This window comes from Streptopelia decaocto (assembly GCF_964273445.1).
Source record: "Streptopelia decaocto genome assembly, chromosome: 1".
Taxonomy (NCBI): domain Eukaryota; kingdom Metazoa; phylum Chordata; class Aves; order Columbiformes; family Columbidae; genus Streptopelia; species Streptopelia decaocto.
In genome coordinates, this window is record NC_138663.1 from 7,151,807 (window position 1) to 7,169,955 (window position 18,149).

Consider the following 18,149-nt stretch of genomic DNA (forward strand, 5'->3'; position numbering starts at 1 on the left):
AGGTGGGTTTGAATGTCTGCAGAGAAGGAGACTCCACAACCTCCCTGGGCAGCCTGTTCCAGGCTCTGTCACCCTCACTGAGAAGAAGTTTCTTCTCATATTTAAGTGGAACCTCTTGTGTTCCAGTTTGGACCCATTACCCCTTGTCCCACCATTGGTTGTCACCAAGAAGAGCCTGGCTCCATCCTCCTGACACTCACCCTTTATATATTTGCAAACATTAATAAGGTCACCCTTCAGTCTCCTCTTCTCCAAGCTAAAGAGCCCCAGCTCCCTCAGCCTTTCCTCACACGGGAGATGCTCCACTCCATCATCTCTGTTGCCTTGCGCTGGACTTTCTCCAGCAGTTCCCTGTCCTTCTGGAACTGAGGGGCCCAGAACTGGACACAATATTCCAGGTGTGGTCTCACCAGGGCAGAGTAGAGGGGCAGGAGAACCTCTCTCGACCTACTAACCACCCCCCTTCTAATACACCCCAGGATGCCATTGGCCTTCCTGGCCACAAGGGCACAGTGCTGGCTCATGGTCATCCTGTTGTCCACCAGGACCCCCAGGTCCCTTTCCCCTATGCTGCTCTCTACACACTTTCTGCTTTCAACACACCTTCAGATAAAAACTCTCTGTGAGTTTTGTAGAACCCTGAGAACATCACCAGGCTTTCCATTAAGAGCAGTGACAAATAATGTCTGACTTCCCACCGCATGCTTGGGAGGAGGCTGATGGTTTATTCTGTACATTCTGGTTCACCTCTCGCAAACAATGGGAGAAAGAATACAAAAAAGGTCCTTGTTTTTCAAGTCTCGTGTGCTCCACCAGAGTTCAACAGTCAGTGACCATTTTTCCTAGCCTCAAGCCAAGTTCATCCCCTCTATGAACATATTGGATTATTCCTGCTGCTATTTATAGCTCAGCCTATTGTTTGTTACACAAACTGAAGCTCTTTCTGCTCAGCTGATCTGCTGTACCTTCTGCACTCTTGGTAAATAGAGGATTATTCAATTAAGTCACTGTATCATGGACTGACATCACCAATGGCTGATGAAGATGAGCACTGCTGCTTAGACAACATGGAGCTATTGTGCTACCTGAAAAGCCATATTTAACATTCTCTTTGCAAACAAAGTAGCTGTTACAGGGTTTTTTTGATTATCCCTTTGACTTGGGAACACACTTGATCTTCAAATCACCCAATCAACACACTAAAGAAGAAAAGCCACAAGTTTAATGACCTTAGCTTCTCTTTCCAGAGAAGATGACAAGACAGAAAGTAGGATTAATAGAAAAACTTGGAAATATATTATTGTTTTTCCATGCATTCACTTCATATTTTAAGAAAATGAGTTTGCTTGCTTCTTAGTTATACCCTGAAAAACCATTAACCACCAGCTTTGGTATTTTTAACAAAAGTGGAAGACATGTAGCTACTAGTCCCAAAACTAAAGGCAGATCTAATGAGTAGGGGACATGCTGAATAGATTTCTCCCTTCACTTGAATTATAATATCTCAGTTTCCTGATCATCAGGCTAACAAATATTCTGGGCTCAGTCTCTCCCTTTAAAGTCCTTTGCTTTGCACACAATAATTTCCTAAGACAAAAGTAAAGGAATAAACTAATGCTGCAGGCCACTCATCCTGGAGTGAGCTGCTCTACTCTGGTCCTCAGCAGAATACAGGTGGATCAGCAGCATCGGAAAATACCAACAGAATCCCCAATAGGAAATGAAAGTTTTAAGCCCTACTGAGGAGAAGATGGAACTTGAATCTGTGTATTGTTCTCATAGTCTTATATTCTGTGCATTATCCACCAAATGGCCACAAGAACAGTTATGAAAAGCTCCCCAGAACAGCGTTGGGAATAGAGCCTCTCCAGCAAGGTTTTTTCTCAGCTGAAGTAACTTCCTTAACTTTTAGATGACCAAGACCATAGTTCTAGCAAATAAACTATTCACATGAAAATCCCTACCTGGCTTTCAAAGCAAGCAAAAGCACTTACCACTGAATGGCATACCTAACATAACCCACTTTCTGTCATTACCCCCAGACCATTATGTATTGTCTGAGTCAGATAAAAATAATTCTGTAACTAAAAATCCTCAAAGCAATTTAAAGATTATTAACAGGCAACTCACTCCTTTAAAATTCACCTGTAGCTTCACATGGAAAATAATTTTACTCCTTTTTTAAGTCAAGAAATGTTGTAGTGCTGCTGGGCACTGTTAAGTAGCTACCAATGTATTTCAGTTCTTCTGTGTTGGCTCCAAAATAAAAAAAAAGGTCTGAAGTATTCTATTCAAAAGTAGATCCCATTCATAACATCAAAAAAATTCACGTCTCTTGAAGATTATGAATGCTACATGGCAGATTATTCACTGAAAAAACAGACTTAGCTTAAGGAGGGAAGGGCACTGAATGGCTTCCTATACTTTTTACCTTCTAACTTACTCAGTGCAACTTTCCTTTTAACAAAGCAACCAGGTATCTCGGGATATCCTCAGATATCTGTGCTGGCAAGAGCGATAACAAACATCACACTATATGTCCCATGTTATGATTAATCGGTTTCCTTGGAAGCTTATTTAAGGAGGTTTTGTACTGATTCGTGATTGTAAGATATCCCAGGCCCTTCAGTAAACCTGGGCTGGAAAAAAGAAAAGAGGAAAAAAGAAAAACGAAAGCATAGAAGAGGGTTAAAAAAAAACCTCATTGATCTTAATAAGACGCCACCAGTACCTCAAAAGAGTAACTTTAAATTTAAATATTAATCAGTACAATAACCAGCATGCAAAGGAATAAAAAAGTAAAGCTAAAAAATCATAACCCTTCAAAAATGGATTTGTGACTCCTGAAGAGTTCAGCTACACCCATTTAAAGGTGTCTCTTCAAAGTTTACCAAGATTTTCCTTTTCTTCCTCCTTCGCATTCCCAAAGCGTCAATCAAATACAACTTGTAGCTCTCTGCAAAGCACGATGAGCAGGTCTGACGCTTCATCTGCTCCACAGATTATCACAGAATCACAGAATGTCAGGGATTGGAAGGGACCTCAAAAGCTCATCCAGTCCAATCCCCCTGCCGGAGCAGGAACACCCAGATGAGGTTACACAGGAAGGTGTCCAGGTGGGTTTGAATGTCTCCAGAGTAGGAGACCCCACAACCCCCCTGGGCAGCCTGTTCCAGTGTCTGTCACCCTCACTGAGAAGAAGTTTCTTCTCAAATTTAAGTGGAACTTCCAGTGTTCCAGTTTGTACCCATTACCCCTTGTCCTATCATTGGTTGTCACCAAGAAGAGCCTGGCTCCATCCTCCTGACACTCAGTCTTTATAAATACATAGACATTAATGAGGTCACCTGTCAATCTCCTCTTCTCCAAGCTAAAGAGCCCCAGCTCCCTCAGCCTTTCCTCACACAGGAGATGCTCCACTCCATCATCTTTGTTGCCCTGCGCTGGACTCTCTCCAGCAGTTCCCTGTCCTTCTGGAACTGAGGGCCCAGAACTGGACACAATATTCCAGATGTGGTCTCACTCTCTATTTTGCCGACACACACACAGTTTGCCGTGTGCTCCCAGTTCCAACCCAAGGGTGCAAGCACAATGCAGCCCAGCACACAATTACTACTAGGAATATGTCAGAGAGATGACACAATATTGCCCTTAGAAATTCCTTGCATTCGACCACCAGTTTTCTTGAATTACTATTATTGGGTTGTCACGTATTATTGCAATTTGGATGAATAAAAAGCCTTTTTCTTACAGTGTGATTCATTTTTTTCAGATCTCACAAACAGAGACAATCTACTTTAAGGTTATACATTCATTCAGAAGCAATAGCTAATGCAAAAAGCAGGCATAACTTTACCTTTTCGCTATTCTTGTATTTTTCCCAGCTTTTCAGCATCTTAAGCCATTTCGTAGTTCTTTCAATTTCAAGGTGTTTTTGCTGAAAAGAAATGAGAATTTTTTAATCTTTTAAAGATCAATACACTTAATTATTTATGTATTTCTAAAAACATTGAGGAAAAGTTTATCACAGCATCATCAATTTTTTAGCCCATCATCTAAGAACAGCAACAGGCAGTAGCATCAGTCCACTTAAAACATCCAAAAAACCAACCAAAATCCAGCAGAAACATTTTCAGCACTATGTAAAGCATCATATTATATAAAAGGAGTTTAAGTACAAGATTTCTAGAAGTTTCTTCTCTATGCATGTTTGGTAAGTACAAAAAAACTGCAATTTGATTTGATACTGAGTAAGTTTTCAGCCAATTTCTGCTGCAAGTTTTTATAAGTTAGTTGACTTTGACATGATGATCATCTTTACCCAGATTTGCCCTAATGCCAATGAATTAGTTTGGCAGTGATCACACAAACCATCCTACCCTAAAAGGCACAAAGATAAAAAGGCACAAAATACATCAATCAAAATAAATACATGCAAGAGTGACAGTGCAGTAGCAGAAATAGGAATAAGTTCTAATTTTGGACACTGAAAGCCTTGCTATAGCTCTCAGCCTTGCTCAGTACATTTTTATGTAAATGGCCCTATATCTTAACATCAAGGATTTCTTCTGAAGGGAAGACCTATTTGCTTAAATTATATTACTGACAAGAACATTTCAGTAACAAAGCGATAAAATGAGAATTCAAAACAAACCCTATCATCTCAAAATGAAGTTATATCAAGTGGTATCACATGTAGCATAATAAATATGTGAATTCCACACATTATTTCTATTATATACAGCTTTCAAAGCATAGGACAATCCTACTATTTTAAAGACTGCCATTCTGCCTGTGAAAACCTTGTTACAGTTGCCATCGAGTTCTCGAATTTGAGAACCCAATAAGCACTTGGAATTTGCTGGTTTAGTCCCTGGAATTTCGAGGCACTTTGGCTTTCCATGGCCAAAAGATCTGTATTCTGTTGGCTCCAATGATAAGATTATTAGTCCATATTCTTACATCCTGGGAAGTAGGCAAGGTGCCTCTGACTATAATACAAAGTTAATAGTTAACTGTATTAAACAACACTATTCCAACTCTTCCATACTGCTTTGGAGCTGAGGATGAAAAGCTACAGCAGAAAAATGTACGTGTGTGGCTATTGCTTTCTCCTCAAAGATGAAGATAAGCAAATATTTAGTTTGTTTGCAAAGGATGACCCGTGTACCTCCAAATTCAAAACCAGGGCTTAATAAAGACAGGGAAGATATTCTGATTCATGTGGTTAGTGATGCAATCAGGTAACAATGTAAGAGTTTCATTTCAAAGCTCTGCAGGATACTGAAAATGTATTAATGCTTTCATTAATGTTGGGGGAAAATATAAAAGAAAATTATTACTTACTGCCTCAACAGAATTCTAATTTTACTTTTAGCTTTTACCCATCAGAATTCGTGCATTATTTCCTGGCTATCAAAGCAACAAAACGGGCAAAAGGCTTCTTTAATTCAGGAGCCCAAAGATCTACACTTGTGGAAGTACAACTTGATGACTTCAGATCCACCACAACCATAAAGTGTCCTAGAAATGAGTTGGTATTGGTTTTTCAAGTTATTTTTATTTGAATCCAACTGACAGAAGCCTGACATAGGAAAGTGATAGGGAATGAAGTGCCTCTATTCTCTCAACGTTATCTAACTTATTCATGTTACAATCAACTGCCCGCGTTCTTGTTCAGGTTCCATGGCTGTATTTGGCAATATCTCAACCCCTTGCTTTTTAATAATTTTTTATTGTTATTATTTAAAATACTTTTCTAAAGAGTTAGGTTAGAGGGGAACTATAGAAAAAGCTATTACTTCCCAGTTTCATAGGCTTCACAACACTGTTTCTGATTCTCCTCCACACTTGCAACACCTTTAAGAAATGAGCATTTCTAACATCTCTAAAGCAGATGTTCTCTCAGTACAGTTTTGATTGCAGGAATAACATTGCTATCAAGTCAGGAAAGGTCTCTGCCCTCAACAGGTTGTTCAGATAATTGGTAAGAAAAATAAAACCCTATCTGCTCTCGCAGTCTTTTTGTTTGCACGTTTGATCTACTTGCAAGATTTTTGGTCGTCTGAGCCAGAAGCTCACTTCAATTGTGTGTTTGTTCAAGCTTTTATGTCTTCTGTGTCAATTTATCCCAGTTCTCAAGCGATGCTACTGTAGTCAAAAATAGCAATTATTTCTGTGTTCAGTTGTCGGAAACTTTTAGCTGTTTTTTCCTGGTCTGAATTATGTTCACTTTCATGTCTAACAGGTGCGACACTGAAAACATGGGTAGATCTGACGCGGCTCATTGCAGGGTGGATGGAGGCTGCTGCTGCTCTTTCAGGCAAGTTCCATGTAGTTGTCACCCAAAAAAATAAATCCATTTATTTATTTTATTTTACACTTTGAAGAATTTTTGCCATTGGGAATAACAGAATCCCTAAGAGAAGCAGAGAAGGTATCTTACTCTCATGTTAGTAAATAATTCACTACTGAAAGCAAGAAAGAATGAAGTTAAGTTGGCAATATCCACCTGTGCTGTAGCACGTGGCCTTCCTGGAGAGCAAGTGGGATGGAGCTGAGGCTTAAAGCAACGCTTTAGTAGAGGCCTCAGACTAAACCAGAACCCACCGAACTGTTCCCTGGAGAACTTATAATCAAGTAAACCAAAGACAAAACCAAACCAACTGAAAATGACTTAGAAAACATTTCATAGCACTTCAAAAACAGAGTCAAACACAGACTCCAGATTTTCTGAGGTTAGTTCTCCATCCACTTTCCTAGATGATCTTTCCTCCCCTAGTTTTACCAGATACACATCTGAAGGTTGAGTAGTTCATAATGTAGGACAACGATTCGACGCACTTACAGAATCACAGAATGTCAGGGATTGGAAGGGACCTCAAAAGCTCATCCAGTCCAATCCCCCTGCCGGAGCAGGAACAGCCAGATGAGGTTACACAGGAAGGTGTCCAGATGGGTTTGAATGACTGCAGAGGAGACTCCACACCCTCCCTGGGCAGCCTGTTCCAGGCTCTGTCACCCTCACTGAGAAGAAGTTTCTTCTAAAATTTAAGTGGAACCTCTTGTCTTCCATTTTGAACCCATTACCCCTTGTCCTATCATTGGTTGTCACCAAGAAGAGCCTGGCTCCATCCTCCTGACACTCACCCTTTATATATTTGCAAACATTAATAAGGTCACCCTTCAGTCTCCTCTTCTCCAAGCTAAAGAGCCCCAGCTCCCTCAGCCTTTCCTCACACGGGAGATGCTCCACTCCCTTCAGCATCTTTGTTGCCCTGCGCTGGACTCTCTCCAGCAGTTCCCTGTCCTTCTGGAACTGAGGGGCCCAGAACTGGACACAATATTCCAGGTGTGGTCTCACCAGGGCAGAGCAGAGGGGCAGGAGAACCTCTCTGACCTACTGACCACCCCCCTTCTAATCCACCCCAGGTACCATTGGCCTTCCTGGCCACAAGGGCCCAGTGCTGGCTCATGGTCATCCCACTGTTCACCAGGAGCCCCAGGTCCCTTTCCCCTTCAGTGCTCTCTAAGCTGCTCTTTAAGCCACCAAATGCCCAGCAAGGTAATGAAGCATCAAAATTTACTCTGCATTCACAGTAATAATACCTATTCTGAAAGTATTACATATGTAAAGACACGCAGAGAAACCCCAGTTTAAGCTTTAAATTAGAATATATATGAAGAATCGAGATTCAAAATTCACAAGGATACTCAACCCTTCACATAAGTTGCAAACTAAATGAAAACATGACTTAGGAATATTTTTTAAAATTCACAAGTAAGGCAAAAGGCAAGCAGAAATAGTTCTGCCAAATATGTGAATTTTTAAAATATTGCACAGAAAGCTTTTAGCGCTACCCTACATTAACATGACACGTTAATTATCTTATGAATGGTTTCTTGACAATTGTAAAGATTCAGACGCTGCTGACAGTAGACAGATAAACCTCAAACCAGCAGATGTCAGGATATCATCAGGAGTATAACCAGGAGTCTAATACAGCAGCATTACTGTGGTGACAAAAACAGACTAGATTTGCAATTTAACTCTGATTCAATAAACACAGTTTCTATACTGACATTTTGTCTGAGACAGCATGAATACAATTGGGAACGGAGAACTGAGACACTATTTTCCCCCAATAATTTAAGGTTGACTATGAAGCCACAGTGAATCAGGGCTTCGAAACACATATGCCACAATAATTGCAAGCTGTCTAATATTTATGCTCATAGACTCACCACCCTGCTGCGTCCTTCTGACAGAAATTAATTTATATAGATACTCACTATGTTAGTAAATGTAATGGAACATGACAGGAAAACGTAACTATTTCAGGCTGCGTATGCAGAAACACCCATGAACCAACACAAAACAAAAGGGACTCAGGAGTTCCCCTCTTCTGCAAGTTCTTCTTACTAGCCCTATATTGAAGCCCAAAATAATTAATTTTCAGAAAAACTGCTGTTCTTACCATTCATGGAGCTGAGCTGCCTTAGAAAATGTGGTTCTATCCCTTTCCTGTGCTGATTTGTGCAGCCAAAAGAGCCAACTTTAAACTTACAGCTTTAAATACTTTATCAGGAGTTTTCTGATGATCCAGAAGATCAGTATGGACAACTCCAAAGGGTCTGGTGTTGCAGATCACAATGGGCCAGACAGACCAATGGGAAATGCCAACAGTACCTAGGCCTGGATATGTAGAAATTCAGTTCCCAATTATTTTATTGAACGCTCTCCAGGTTCCCAAAACTTCAATTCCCAAAGTTCTGCACCAGCAGCAGCAGGATTTTTGGACTAGGCCCTGTCCCAGCTGCTTGGAGTCTTGCGTGTCCAGAACACACCTGGTTCATCAACCTAACATTACGAGGCAGGTCATGACATTTCAGTGGCTGCCAGGATATTTGTCACCATTTCCCAAACCAGAAAAGCCCGCTATACTCCTCAGGGAAGGCAACGTGCACCTCGGCATCAAAGCCACCACCTCACTTGGACATTCCAGCCACCCAGCACAGCTGCTGACAGATCATGACACAGAGACAACAGCTCTGGCTTTTTCAGGGCAGAGTTGGGTGTGAGATGTTCAGTAGCTCTGTTTTCTTTATTAAGTTCTATGACGGGCAAGGAAATTCATGTCTCATTGTAACTAGTAAATGTAAGATCACGTGGGCCCCAAGGGATCTGTGGGTGAGTTCACATAGCCCTTAGGGGACTTAGGACATGTTCCTTTGGGAATGCAAAACACTAAAATGCTTCAACTACTTATTTCCCAATGATTTATATTTAAAAAGACACAAATCTGTAAGCGTTTACTTGCTAGTCAAAAAACTGGAAGATGCTGGGGGTAATAGCTTTGAACTAAAAAAAAAAAAGGGAGATTCAGGTTGGACACGAGGAAGAAATTTTTTACACTGAGGGTGGTGAGACACTGTCCCAGGTTGCCCAGAGAGGTGGTGGATGCCCCATCCCTGGAGACATCCCAGGCCAGGCTGGACAGGGCTCTGAGCAACCTGATCTGGGTGAAGATGTCCCTGCTCATGGCAGGGGTGCCACTGGATGAGCTTTGAAGGTCCCTTCCAACCCAAAGTGTTCTATGATTCTATGACTTACCTTTTCTATCGCTGCATCATGGACAGGAAGCTCCTCTGGACTGAAAACAAAGACAAAGTTCATATTACTCTTGGTTAATCTTGGCACAAAATCATTTCTGTATAGGTTCTTCCGAGCAATCACGTACAGCAGCAATACGTAGTAGTGAGTAAACGAGTATTCTGAACTTCAGAGAATGAAGACAATGACACACAGGAACCCTTGGAATTTATTTTTCAAACACAGACTTACAACATTTCAAGCACAGAACTAGAATTATTTCAGCCTTAAGCCTTCTAAATCAAAGTAGCTGCATAGCTTCAGAAGACAAGGATTTAACAGAAGGTTTATTTTATCTTTACTAAAAGAACACTGTGCTGCACTACTGAACTGAAACCTAAGTGGAATGTTTGTTTTGTTTATTAGATCATACTACTGCTAGCTGAAATAACCCTGGAAAAGCTTTTCCTTTTTTACTACTGTGCCTTGTGAAAGGGACTGAGACTCTGCTTGACTTAGGAGACTTACCTTCTGTTTTCTGACAACTCTGCAAAACTCACTGTGATTAACAGGCAGGAGGTGGTAGAAAAACAACAACCATCAGTTTTAGAAGTAAGTATCTAATTAATATTAAAACCCACAATCTTTTCACTTCTTACACTAAAAAGGCAGGTTATTAATTAAAAGCTTAAAAAGCAGCCTTTGAACAGATACATTTTCATACTTCGTATTATTTTACTTTCATTCTGCGGGCTCCAACTTCTGTTTTTCTTATCAAAGAAACTTGTGTTTTTCTTATCAAAAGTAACTGGACCACTTTGATGCCAAATGAGCCTGCCTTCCTTTCCCTGCATCATCTGTAGCTTCAGAAAACACAGCAGCTCAGCTGTAAGTAGCAAGACCCTCTGTTCCTGCTCTAGAGATCAGATAAATAACACCCAACAAAACCCTGTTTAAAAGAGACCAGAAAGGAAGCACAGTGTGAAATCCTTTAAAAAAATTTCCTACTGAGCCTTGATATTATGAAATAATTCCTACCCACACCATTATAGCTGTCTACAGTGAGGACATGAAAACCCAGTATTTTAGACCAGTATCAAATCTGCGTAAGGGCAAAAAAAGAACACCGGGGAAGGCTACGAAAGTAATTGTTGCGGCAGCTGATGTAAGAACAGTCTGATACTAAATGCTTGAATTATAATTGACCTCATTTATTCCATCTGAAAGACGCTGCTTCAGATCCAGAAGTTATATTCGAGTACCACAATATGTTTGAATTACTTCGCCTAATGGAAAAGTTTGCCCCAATCAACGCCTTTTTGATGGACATGCACATACAGTCAAAGTTTCCAGTACACAGCCTAAAAACTCATTTAAAAGCCGAAAGAGTATTTCTTCTGAACAGCATTGCAAAGATTATAATGTGTTCATTTAGAAGTACTTTCCAAGTATCTAAAAGTTTTCTTGAAGAAGAACACTGAAAAAAAACCCAACTAACATGTCTAGCACACTAGAAATAGGCTACTAAGGTTGCAACTGCTATAAAAAACATAGTATCACCCACAGTCCCTTATTTTATCACAATGTAAGAATGAATCGCAATGACTTATTAAGCAATTGCTCTTCGGTTATTTTACCAGCTCCCATGGGTGTGCAAACAGAAGGCACGGCTGGATGTACCGAGCATGAAACAAAGCGCCTTTGCCCTGGGAAGCAAACACCACGCTAAATCCCACTAAATGAATCCAAGAGCAAATGTATCGCCACATTCCCCATCGGACAGGCTGACAGAGTTGGGGTGTTCAGCTGGAGAAGAGAAGGCTCTGGGGAGACCTTATTGTGGCCTTTCAGTGCCTAAAAGAGGCCAATAAGAAAGATGGGGACAGAATTTATAGCAAAGTCTGTTATGACAGGACAAGGGGTGATGGTTTTAAACTAAAGGAGGGGAGATCCAAGCTGGACATAAGGAATTTTTTTACACTGACGGTGGTGAGACACTGTCCCAGGTTGCCCAGAGAGGTGGTGGATGAACCATCCCTGGAGACATCCCAGGCCAGGCTGGACGGGGCTCTGAGCAACCTGATCTGGGTGAAGATGTCCCTGCTCATGGCAGGGGTGGCACTGGATGGGCTTTGAAGGTCCCTTCCAACACAAACTACTCTATGATTATTTCTTTAGCTACAGAACCATGTACTAATACCACACACCTCTATGTTTTAAGCCAGCCTCATATTTTTATTCCCCAAGATGCTGCCGGCATCCGAGCACCAGGAGAATAGAGCAGAACCCGAGCAAATCGCCCAGGCTGCTCAGAAACTCACTGGGCTGGAACCGAGGAGCTCCTGGAGATGTTCCTCTCAATTAACCAGACTGCACTAACTACGCCCATGTCCTCACATACATAATATTTAAATCTAGCCCACAAGGACCAAGGGAAAGGCACGGTGGGCAAACAAACTCTCTCAAACCCCTGAAGGTATTTTAAATAAATACATTTCTATTTAGCGTATGTGTTTTCTATGCAGAAGCACCCTATAGGATTTTTTTTTTCTAAAAAGGATTGGGTGGAATCAGAGACAAAATTCAACTAATGCCTATTAATCAATGTAATTTTACTGTACCTTTTTTTCTTTTTAAGGATTAATCTCCCCTTGCTCCCCAGCCTAGCCATTCTAATTTTGTTATACCTTCGTTGTTTCTTTTAATGTTGAATCTTCTCCCATCATCCCCAGCCTATTTATACTTGTATTTTTCAATGTTTTTATCTGTGTACTTCACCAAGTAATAATATGAAGTAGTAAACAATATTAACTTAATATAGCCACATCCTGCCCTAAGATGACTACTTTCCTTTAATAGCTCAGTATTCGTTTAAGACATACAGAGAAGAAGAACAGGACCGATTAATGTAATTAGCTTGGAACCATACAATACTTGATATCCAAAAGAGAAGTCACAGACAGCTTTTAACTGAAGTCACGTAGGTAAGGCCTCACTTAGCAGAAACGAAATCTTAACACCATTGTCCTCAACAAAGAAAGATCCAAACTAGGTAAACCCACCCGTTTAATCAGACCGGAATCAAGAATCATTACATCTGGTATCTGCCTTTGCCCCAGGCAGGAAGACTTCAGCCTCCCACCTCCACAGCCCACAGTGGAACCTCAAGGGCTCTGCCAAGCCGGTCTAGTGTTCCAGCATCAACAGAAAGCTCTGAAGATGATGTCTACAGGTTTGGGAGCTGCAAAACGCTGAGACCAAATCATAAATCCAACAAGGAGCAGCAGCTGCAAGCACTGGAACAGACTGCTCAGGGAAGTGGTGAAGGCACCATCCCTGCAGGGGTTTAAAAGAGATGTAGACGAGGTTCTTAGGGACGTGGTTTAGTGCAGTGTTGGGTTAATGGTTGGAGCCGATCATCTTGAGGGTCTCTTCCAACCAAAATGATTCCATGACCGCATGAAGACATGCTGGGTTTCCTACCAGAAGGCTTCTCAAAGACGTTGCACTGGGAGGAAGCACCAGACTCCAAGGTTTGACTGGAATTCAGGACCTCCACCTGTGGTCCTCACTGGTGCTGACCTGCAGCACCAGCCCAAAGTTTTCTTCCTAATCTTTCAATCTGGACTATTACCACCTTCTGGCCTATAAATTCAGAGAAACAGGATTTCATTTTGAAGAATAAGGGCTTGCTTGAAAATGCTTCTATATATTAAATTATAAGTGATAAATGGATTTACTTCTTTAAATCCACCACAACAGCTAACACAGGTTTTCATGAATTTTTCAAGATAACTTAAAAGAAATATTAGTCTTAAATGCATCAATATCTGACACTTCAGAACATTAACCATGCAGATCTATGGTTTTAATCATTAAGCTATGTGTTGTAATTAGCTTCTTCGAGTAACAGTGGTGGTTTAAATGACCTGAAAAAGTCTCAGACTTAACAAGCTTACAGTCACCTACCCACTGCCGCTGTTTCAATCAGTCTTCTTTAAACTGCCCCTTGATATATTTGTTCAATATAAACACAAGGAAAGGCTTTCTCATATTACTCAATCAAATTTATTCTTTTCCTACATTTGTACTGAAATCCTGAATATGTTCCCTGCTGGCTCAAATCACAGCAATTCCTGCTTCTAATTTAGCTAAAATAAATATAGAAAAATTTAAAGGATCCTTTATCATTTGCAGCTTCAGTTGAGGATGGAAGATGTTCAGTGCAATAATCAGCAGCCTTGATACCTTGCTAATCCCAGAACTGTAAATGTCAAAGGTTCAGCTCAACTCTTCACAGTTCCAAGTTGTATAAACCACAGAATCACAGAATGTCAGGGATTGGAAGGGACCTCAAAACCTCATCCAGTCCAATCCCCCTGCTGGAGCAGGAACACCCAGATGAGGTTACACAGGAAGGTGTCCAGGTGGGTTTTGAATGTCTCCAGAGTAGGAGACTCCACAACCTCCCTGGGCAGCCTGTTCCAGGCTCTGTCACCCTCACTGAGACGAAGTTTCTTCTCAAATTTAAGTGGAACCTCTTGTGTTCCAGTTTGAACCCATTACCCCTTGTCTTATCATTGGTTGTCACTGAGAAGAGCCTGGCTCCATCCTCCTGACACTCACCCTTTATATATCTGTAAACATTAATGAGGTCACCCCTCAGTCTCCTCTTGTCCAAGCTCAAGAGCCCCAGCTCCCTCAGCCTTTCCTCACACATGAGATGCTCCACTCCCTTCAGCATCTCTGTTGCCTTGCACTGGACTCTCTGCAGCAGTTCCCTGTCCTTCTGGAACTGAGGGGCCCAGAACTGGACACAATATTCCAGATGTGTTCTCACCAGGGCAGAATAGAGGGGCAGGAGAACTTCTCTTGAGCTACTGACCACCCCCCTTCTAATCCACCCCACGTACCATTGGCCTTCTGGCCACAAGGGCACAGTGCTGGCTCATGGTCATCCTGCTGTCCACCAGGACCCTCAGGTGCCTTTCCCCAACACTGCTCTCTAATAGGTCATTCCCCAACTTATACTGGAATGTGGGGTTGTTCCTACCCAGATGTAAGACTCTACACTTGCCCTTGTTATATTTCATTAATTTCTTCCCTGCCCAACTCTCCAGCCTGTCCAGGTCTCTGGATGGCAGCACAGCCTCTGGCGTGTCAGCCACTCCTCCCAGCTTGGTGTCATCAGCAAACTTGGCACTCAACCCCTGGCACTCAATTTTTTCATTGGAAAAACAAGTGGCAGAAATTGACCATAACAGACTAAAAACCTTTACCACAAAGCTTGCTTGCCTGATGTTACCTTCAAAATTTCTTCATAAACTGTATTTTCGTTTCTCATAACTTCTATTTCATAACACACCATTTGCTTAAAAACCCTCTCAACGTGCTGTAGCCTTTCTTACCCCAGAGAGAATTAGCCAGTGCACTGTGAAGAACTTTGGGATCCTTCATCCTAAAACATATTGCAGGAATATTTGTGATATTTGCATGCCATTATTTAATTTTAAAAAGTCAATTAAGTTCAATAATCCTATATTATTGAACTCACTATAACATGAGTAATAAAAAACCCGAAACCACACAAAACCTGTGGTACAATCCCTACGTAAAATAACTTCTCAGGCTATTTCACAATTATTTTCCCATGCTCTCCTCCAAGTACTAAGTGCAACAGCATCACCTTGTATTGCTGCACATTTTCAGTGAAAAGTATTTGGAAATCATATTTGGTGTCACATATTAAATACAAGGTAGGAAAAGTTTCTTGCAGAAAGATCCACAAAAGATGACAAGGCACAGAATTCAATAGCAAAAATGTCATGAAATAGATTTCTAAGGTGTGATCGTGCACAGCTAAGACGTGAGAAGGAAGGGAAGGATTCAGGTGATGGATATCGGAACAAGAAAAGCTTGAGCACAAACAAATGTTTTGCTGTACAATATAAAACTCAGATTGTTGAGTAACAAATTGCAATAACATTTCAGTACTCAAATGTATTAAGAAAAAGTACATCTTCCCAAGTACGAACAGTTTTTAGGCTGTGTAATTTATCAGACATTTTCTAAAGTCCACTGAAAAAAACCCTCAACCATCACAAGCAGAAATAAACCAATATTTCAATGTCAAGCCTTTCTTTAGACCTATGATTAAGTCATTATACTTTTTATAGCACAAATCTAAAGCACAACTTAGTGTTGAACTCCAATCCCTTAGTCCAAACAAGTTAATTTTCAGAGGAATTCTGATTGTGAATGATTGCTTTCGTCTTCCAGCCTTGGAAAGGAACTTAGAGGCAATAGTGTCATTTTCAAAACTAATAACACATAGAAAAGATTTCTGAAAATACTAAGGAAAAAGTAAGAAAACTATTTTTTAAACTAAACGATGGATTTTCCACAGATAAAATTATGTGGATAATTTCCTTCTTTCCATTACACATTTTTCATATATAACTCACAATTTTGACTGTGTGTATCTATCGAAATAATTGGAGCTCTACTACTGTATAATCATCCACTTGGAGTTTTCACTGAATAACCTCAGCACAGTATGGGGGTAGTGACTACAGAAGATTAAAAAACAGCTTTCACAAGTTTTGTTAAAATTCATAAGCCAAGCAATTAATTAACATATGGGATAAGCCAATGTGATATTCCACAATATAATTAACAGGAAATATGCTGCAAGAAATAATTTATTGCTGGCAAGAGACTGGCTCACATGTGATTTTGTGACTAGGTTTTAGTTACAATTATGATTTGTGGATTCAGTGGATGTTGCTGCCAATATGCACAGCACAATGAACATGGAGCTCCTGTCCAGAACGTCTCAAGTAACAGAGACAAGATAAAAATCAAAAGATTTATCAAATTCAATTACATCTCAAAGTGATGACACCAAGCTGGGAGGAGCGGCTGACACACCAGAGGCTGTGCTGCCATCCAGAGACCTGGACAGGCTGGAGAGTTGGGCGGGGAAAAAATTAATGAAATATAACAAGGGAAACTGTAGAGTCTTGTATCTGGGCAGGAACAACCCCAGGTTCCACTATAAGTGGGGGAATGACCTATTAGAGAGCAGCATAGGGGAAAGGAACCTGGGGGTCCTGGTGGACAACAGGATGACCATGAGCCAGCACTGTGCCCTTGTGGCCAGGAAGGCCAATGGCATCCTGGGTGTATTAGAAGGGGGTGGTTAGTAGGTCGAGAGGGGTTCTCCTGCCCCTCTATTCTGCCCTGGTGAGACCACACCTGCAATATTGTGTCCAGTTCTGGGCCCCTCAGTTCCAGAAGGACAGGGAACTGCTGGAGAGAGTCCAGTGCAGGGTAATGAAGATGCTGAAGGGAGTGGAGCATCTCCTGTGTGAGGAAAGGCTGAGGGAGCTGGGGCTCTTTAGCCTGGAGAAGAGGAGACTGAGGGGTGACCTCAGTCTTGTTTATAAATATATAAAGGGTGAGTGTCAGGAGGATGGAGCCAGGCTCTTCTCAGTGACAACCAATGGTAGGACAAGGGGCAGTGGGTACAAACTGGAACACAAAAGGTTCCACTTAAATTTGAGAAGAAACTTCTTCTCAGTGAGGGTGACAGACACTGGAACAGGCTGCCCAGGGGGGTTGTGGAGTCTCCTTCTCTGCAGACATTCCAACCCGCCTGGACACCTTCCTGTGTAACCTCATCCGGGTGTTCCTGCTCCGGCAGAGGGATTGCACTGGATGAGGTTTTGAGGTCCCTTCCAATCCCTGACATTCTGTGATCCTCTGTGTTGAGTTTTTAGTAAAGAGCTTTCCAGCTTGGGAGGAAATAACTTCACTGTTAAGGTTTTATTGCCAATATAGAAAATGATGGAGAAATTCACAGCAAAAAAAGATACCTGTGTTTTCACTGCCATATGCTAAAATACATGCTCTCATGTGTCTTCGGGAGAAGACATGTTCTATAAGCAAACTTTGAAGTTTTCCCAGCTTGGAATCAGAAAACCTTTGAGAAAATCTACAATCTGATTAATCCAACGTAGCAGCATTTCTAGTGATTTCTGATGTCGAGTTATTTGAATATAAACACCGAGGTTAAAAACGTCTTTTCAGAATCATATTCCAAGTGTTCTTTTTAAAAAACGATAAACATTATTCTAAGCTACCTTAGAATTCTCAAGAGGCTAGAAGGCAAATGAAAAAGAATGGATCTCTTTGCCTTCTAATTCACACTTAATATATAAATATCTAAAACACCTAGGATTTTTTCAATAAGCATATAAATATATAGGTTATAAATACTGCTTTAAGATCAGCTACCTTACAGACCACTTACACTATATATTAATAGTGATCCAGGACATATATGTTGGCAGCTTCATCTGTATTAAAATCCATGTGCTATGCAAAGCGTATTCCAACATAAATTAACTAAGATGGTAGCGTTCCAGCTGAAGCTCAGTGCTTTATGTACCTACACTTGTTTCTATTATGGAACAATCTTCTGCCATCTAAAATTCCATTTTGGTGGGTCTTTCACTTGAATTGAGAGCAGCAGCATCTTTGCACTTCTAAAAAC

At 41.0% G+C, this 18,149-nt stretch overlaps 1 protein-coding gene across 3 annotated transcripts in view; it reads right to left on the reverse strand.

Annotated features, from left to right (window-relative positions):
• Window positions 1-18,149, reverse strand: part of USP6NL (USP6 N-terminal like) — a 128,876-nt gene that overhangs the window by 38,685 nt on the left and 72,042 nt on the right. For all 3 annotated transcript variants that reach the window (XM_082072689.1, XM_082072690.1, XM_082072688.1), the window contains 2 exons: window positions 9,614-9,653; window positions 3,857-3,937 (listed from right to left, as the gene is read on the reverse strand). In XM_082072689.1, the coding sequence (XP_081928815.1) occupies window positions 3,857-3,937; window positions 9,614-9,653 (121 nt within the window). The remainder of the gene's footprint in view (window positions 1-3,856; window positions 3,938-9,613; window positions 9,654-18,149) is intronic.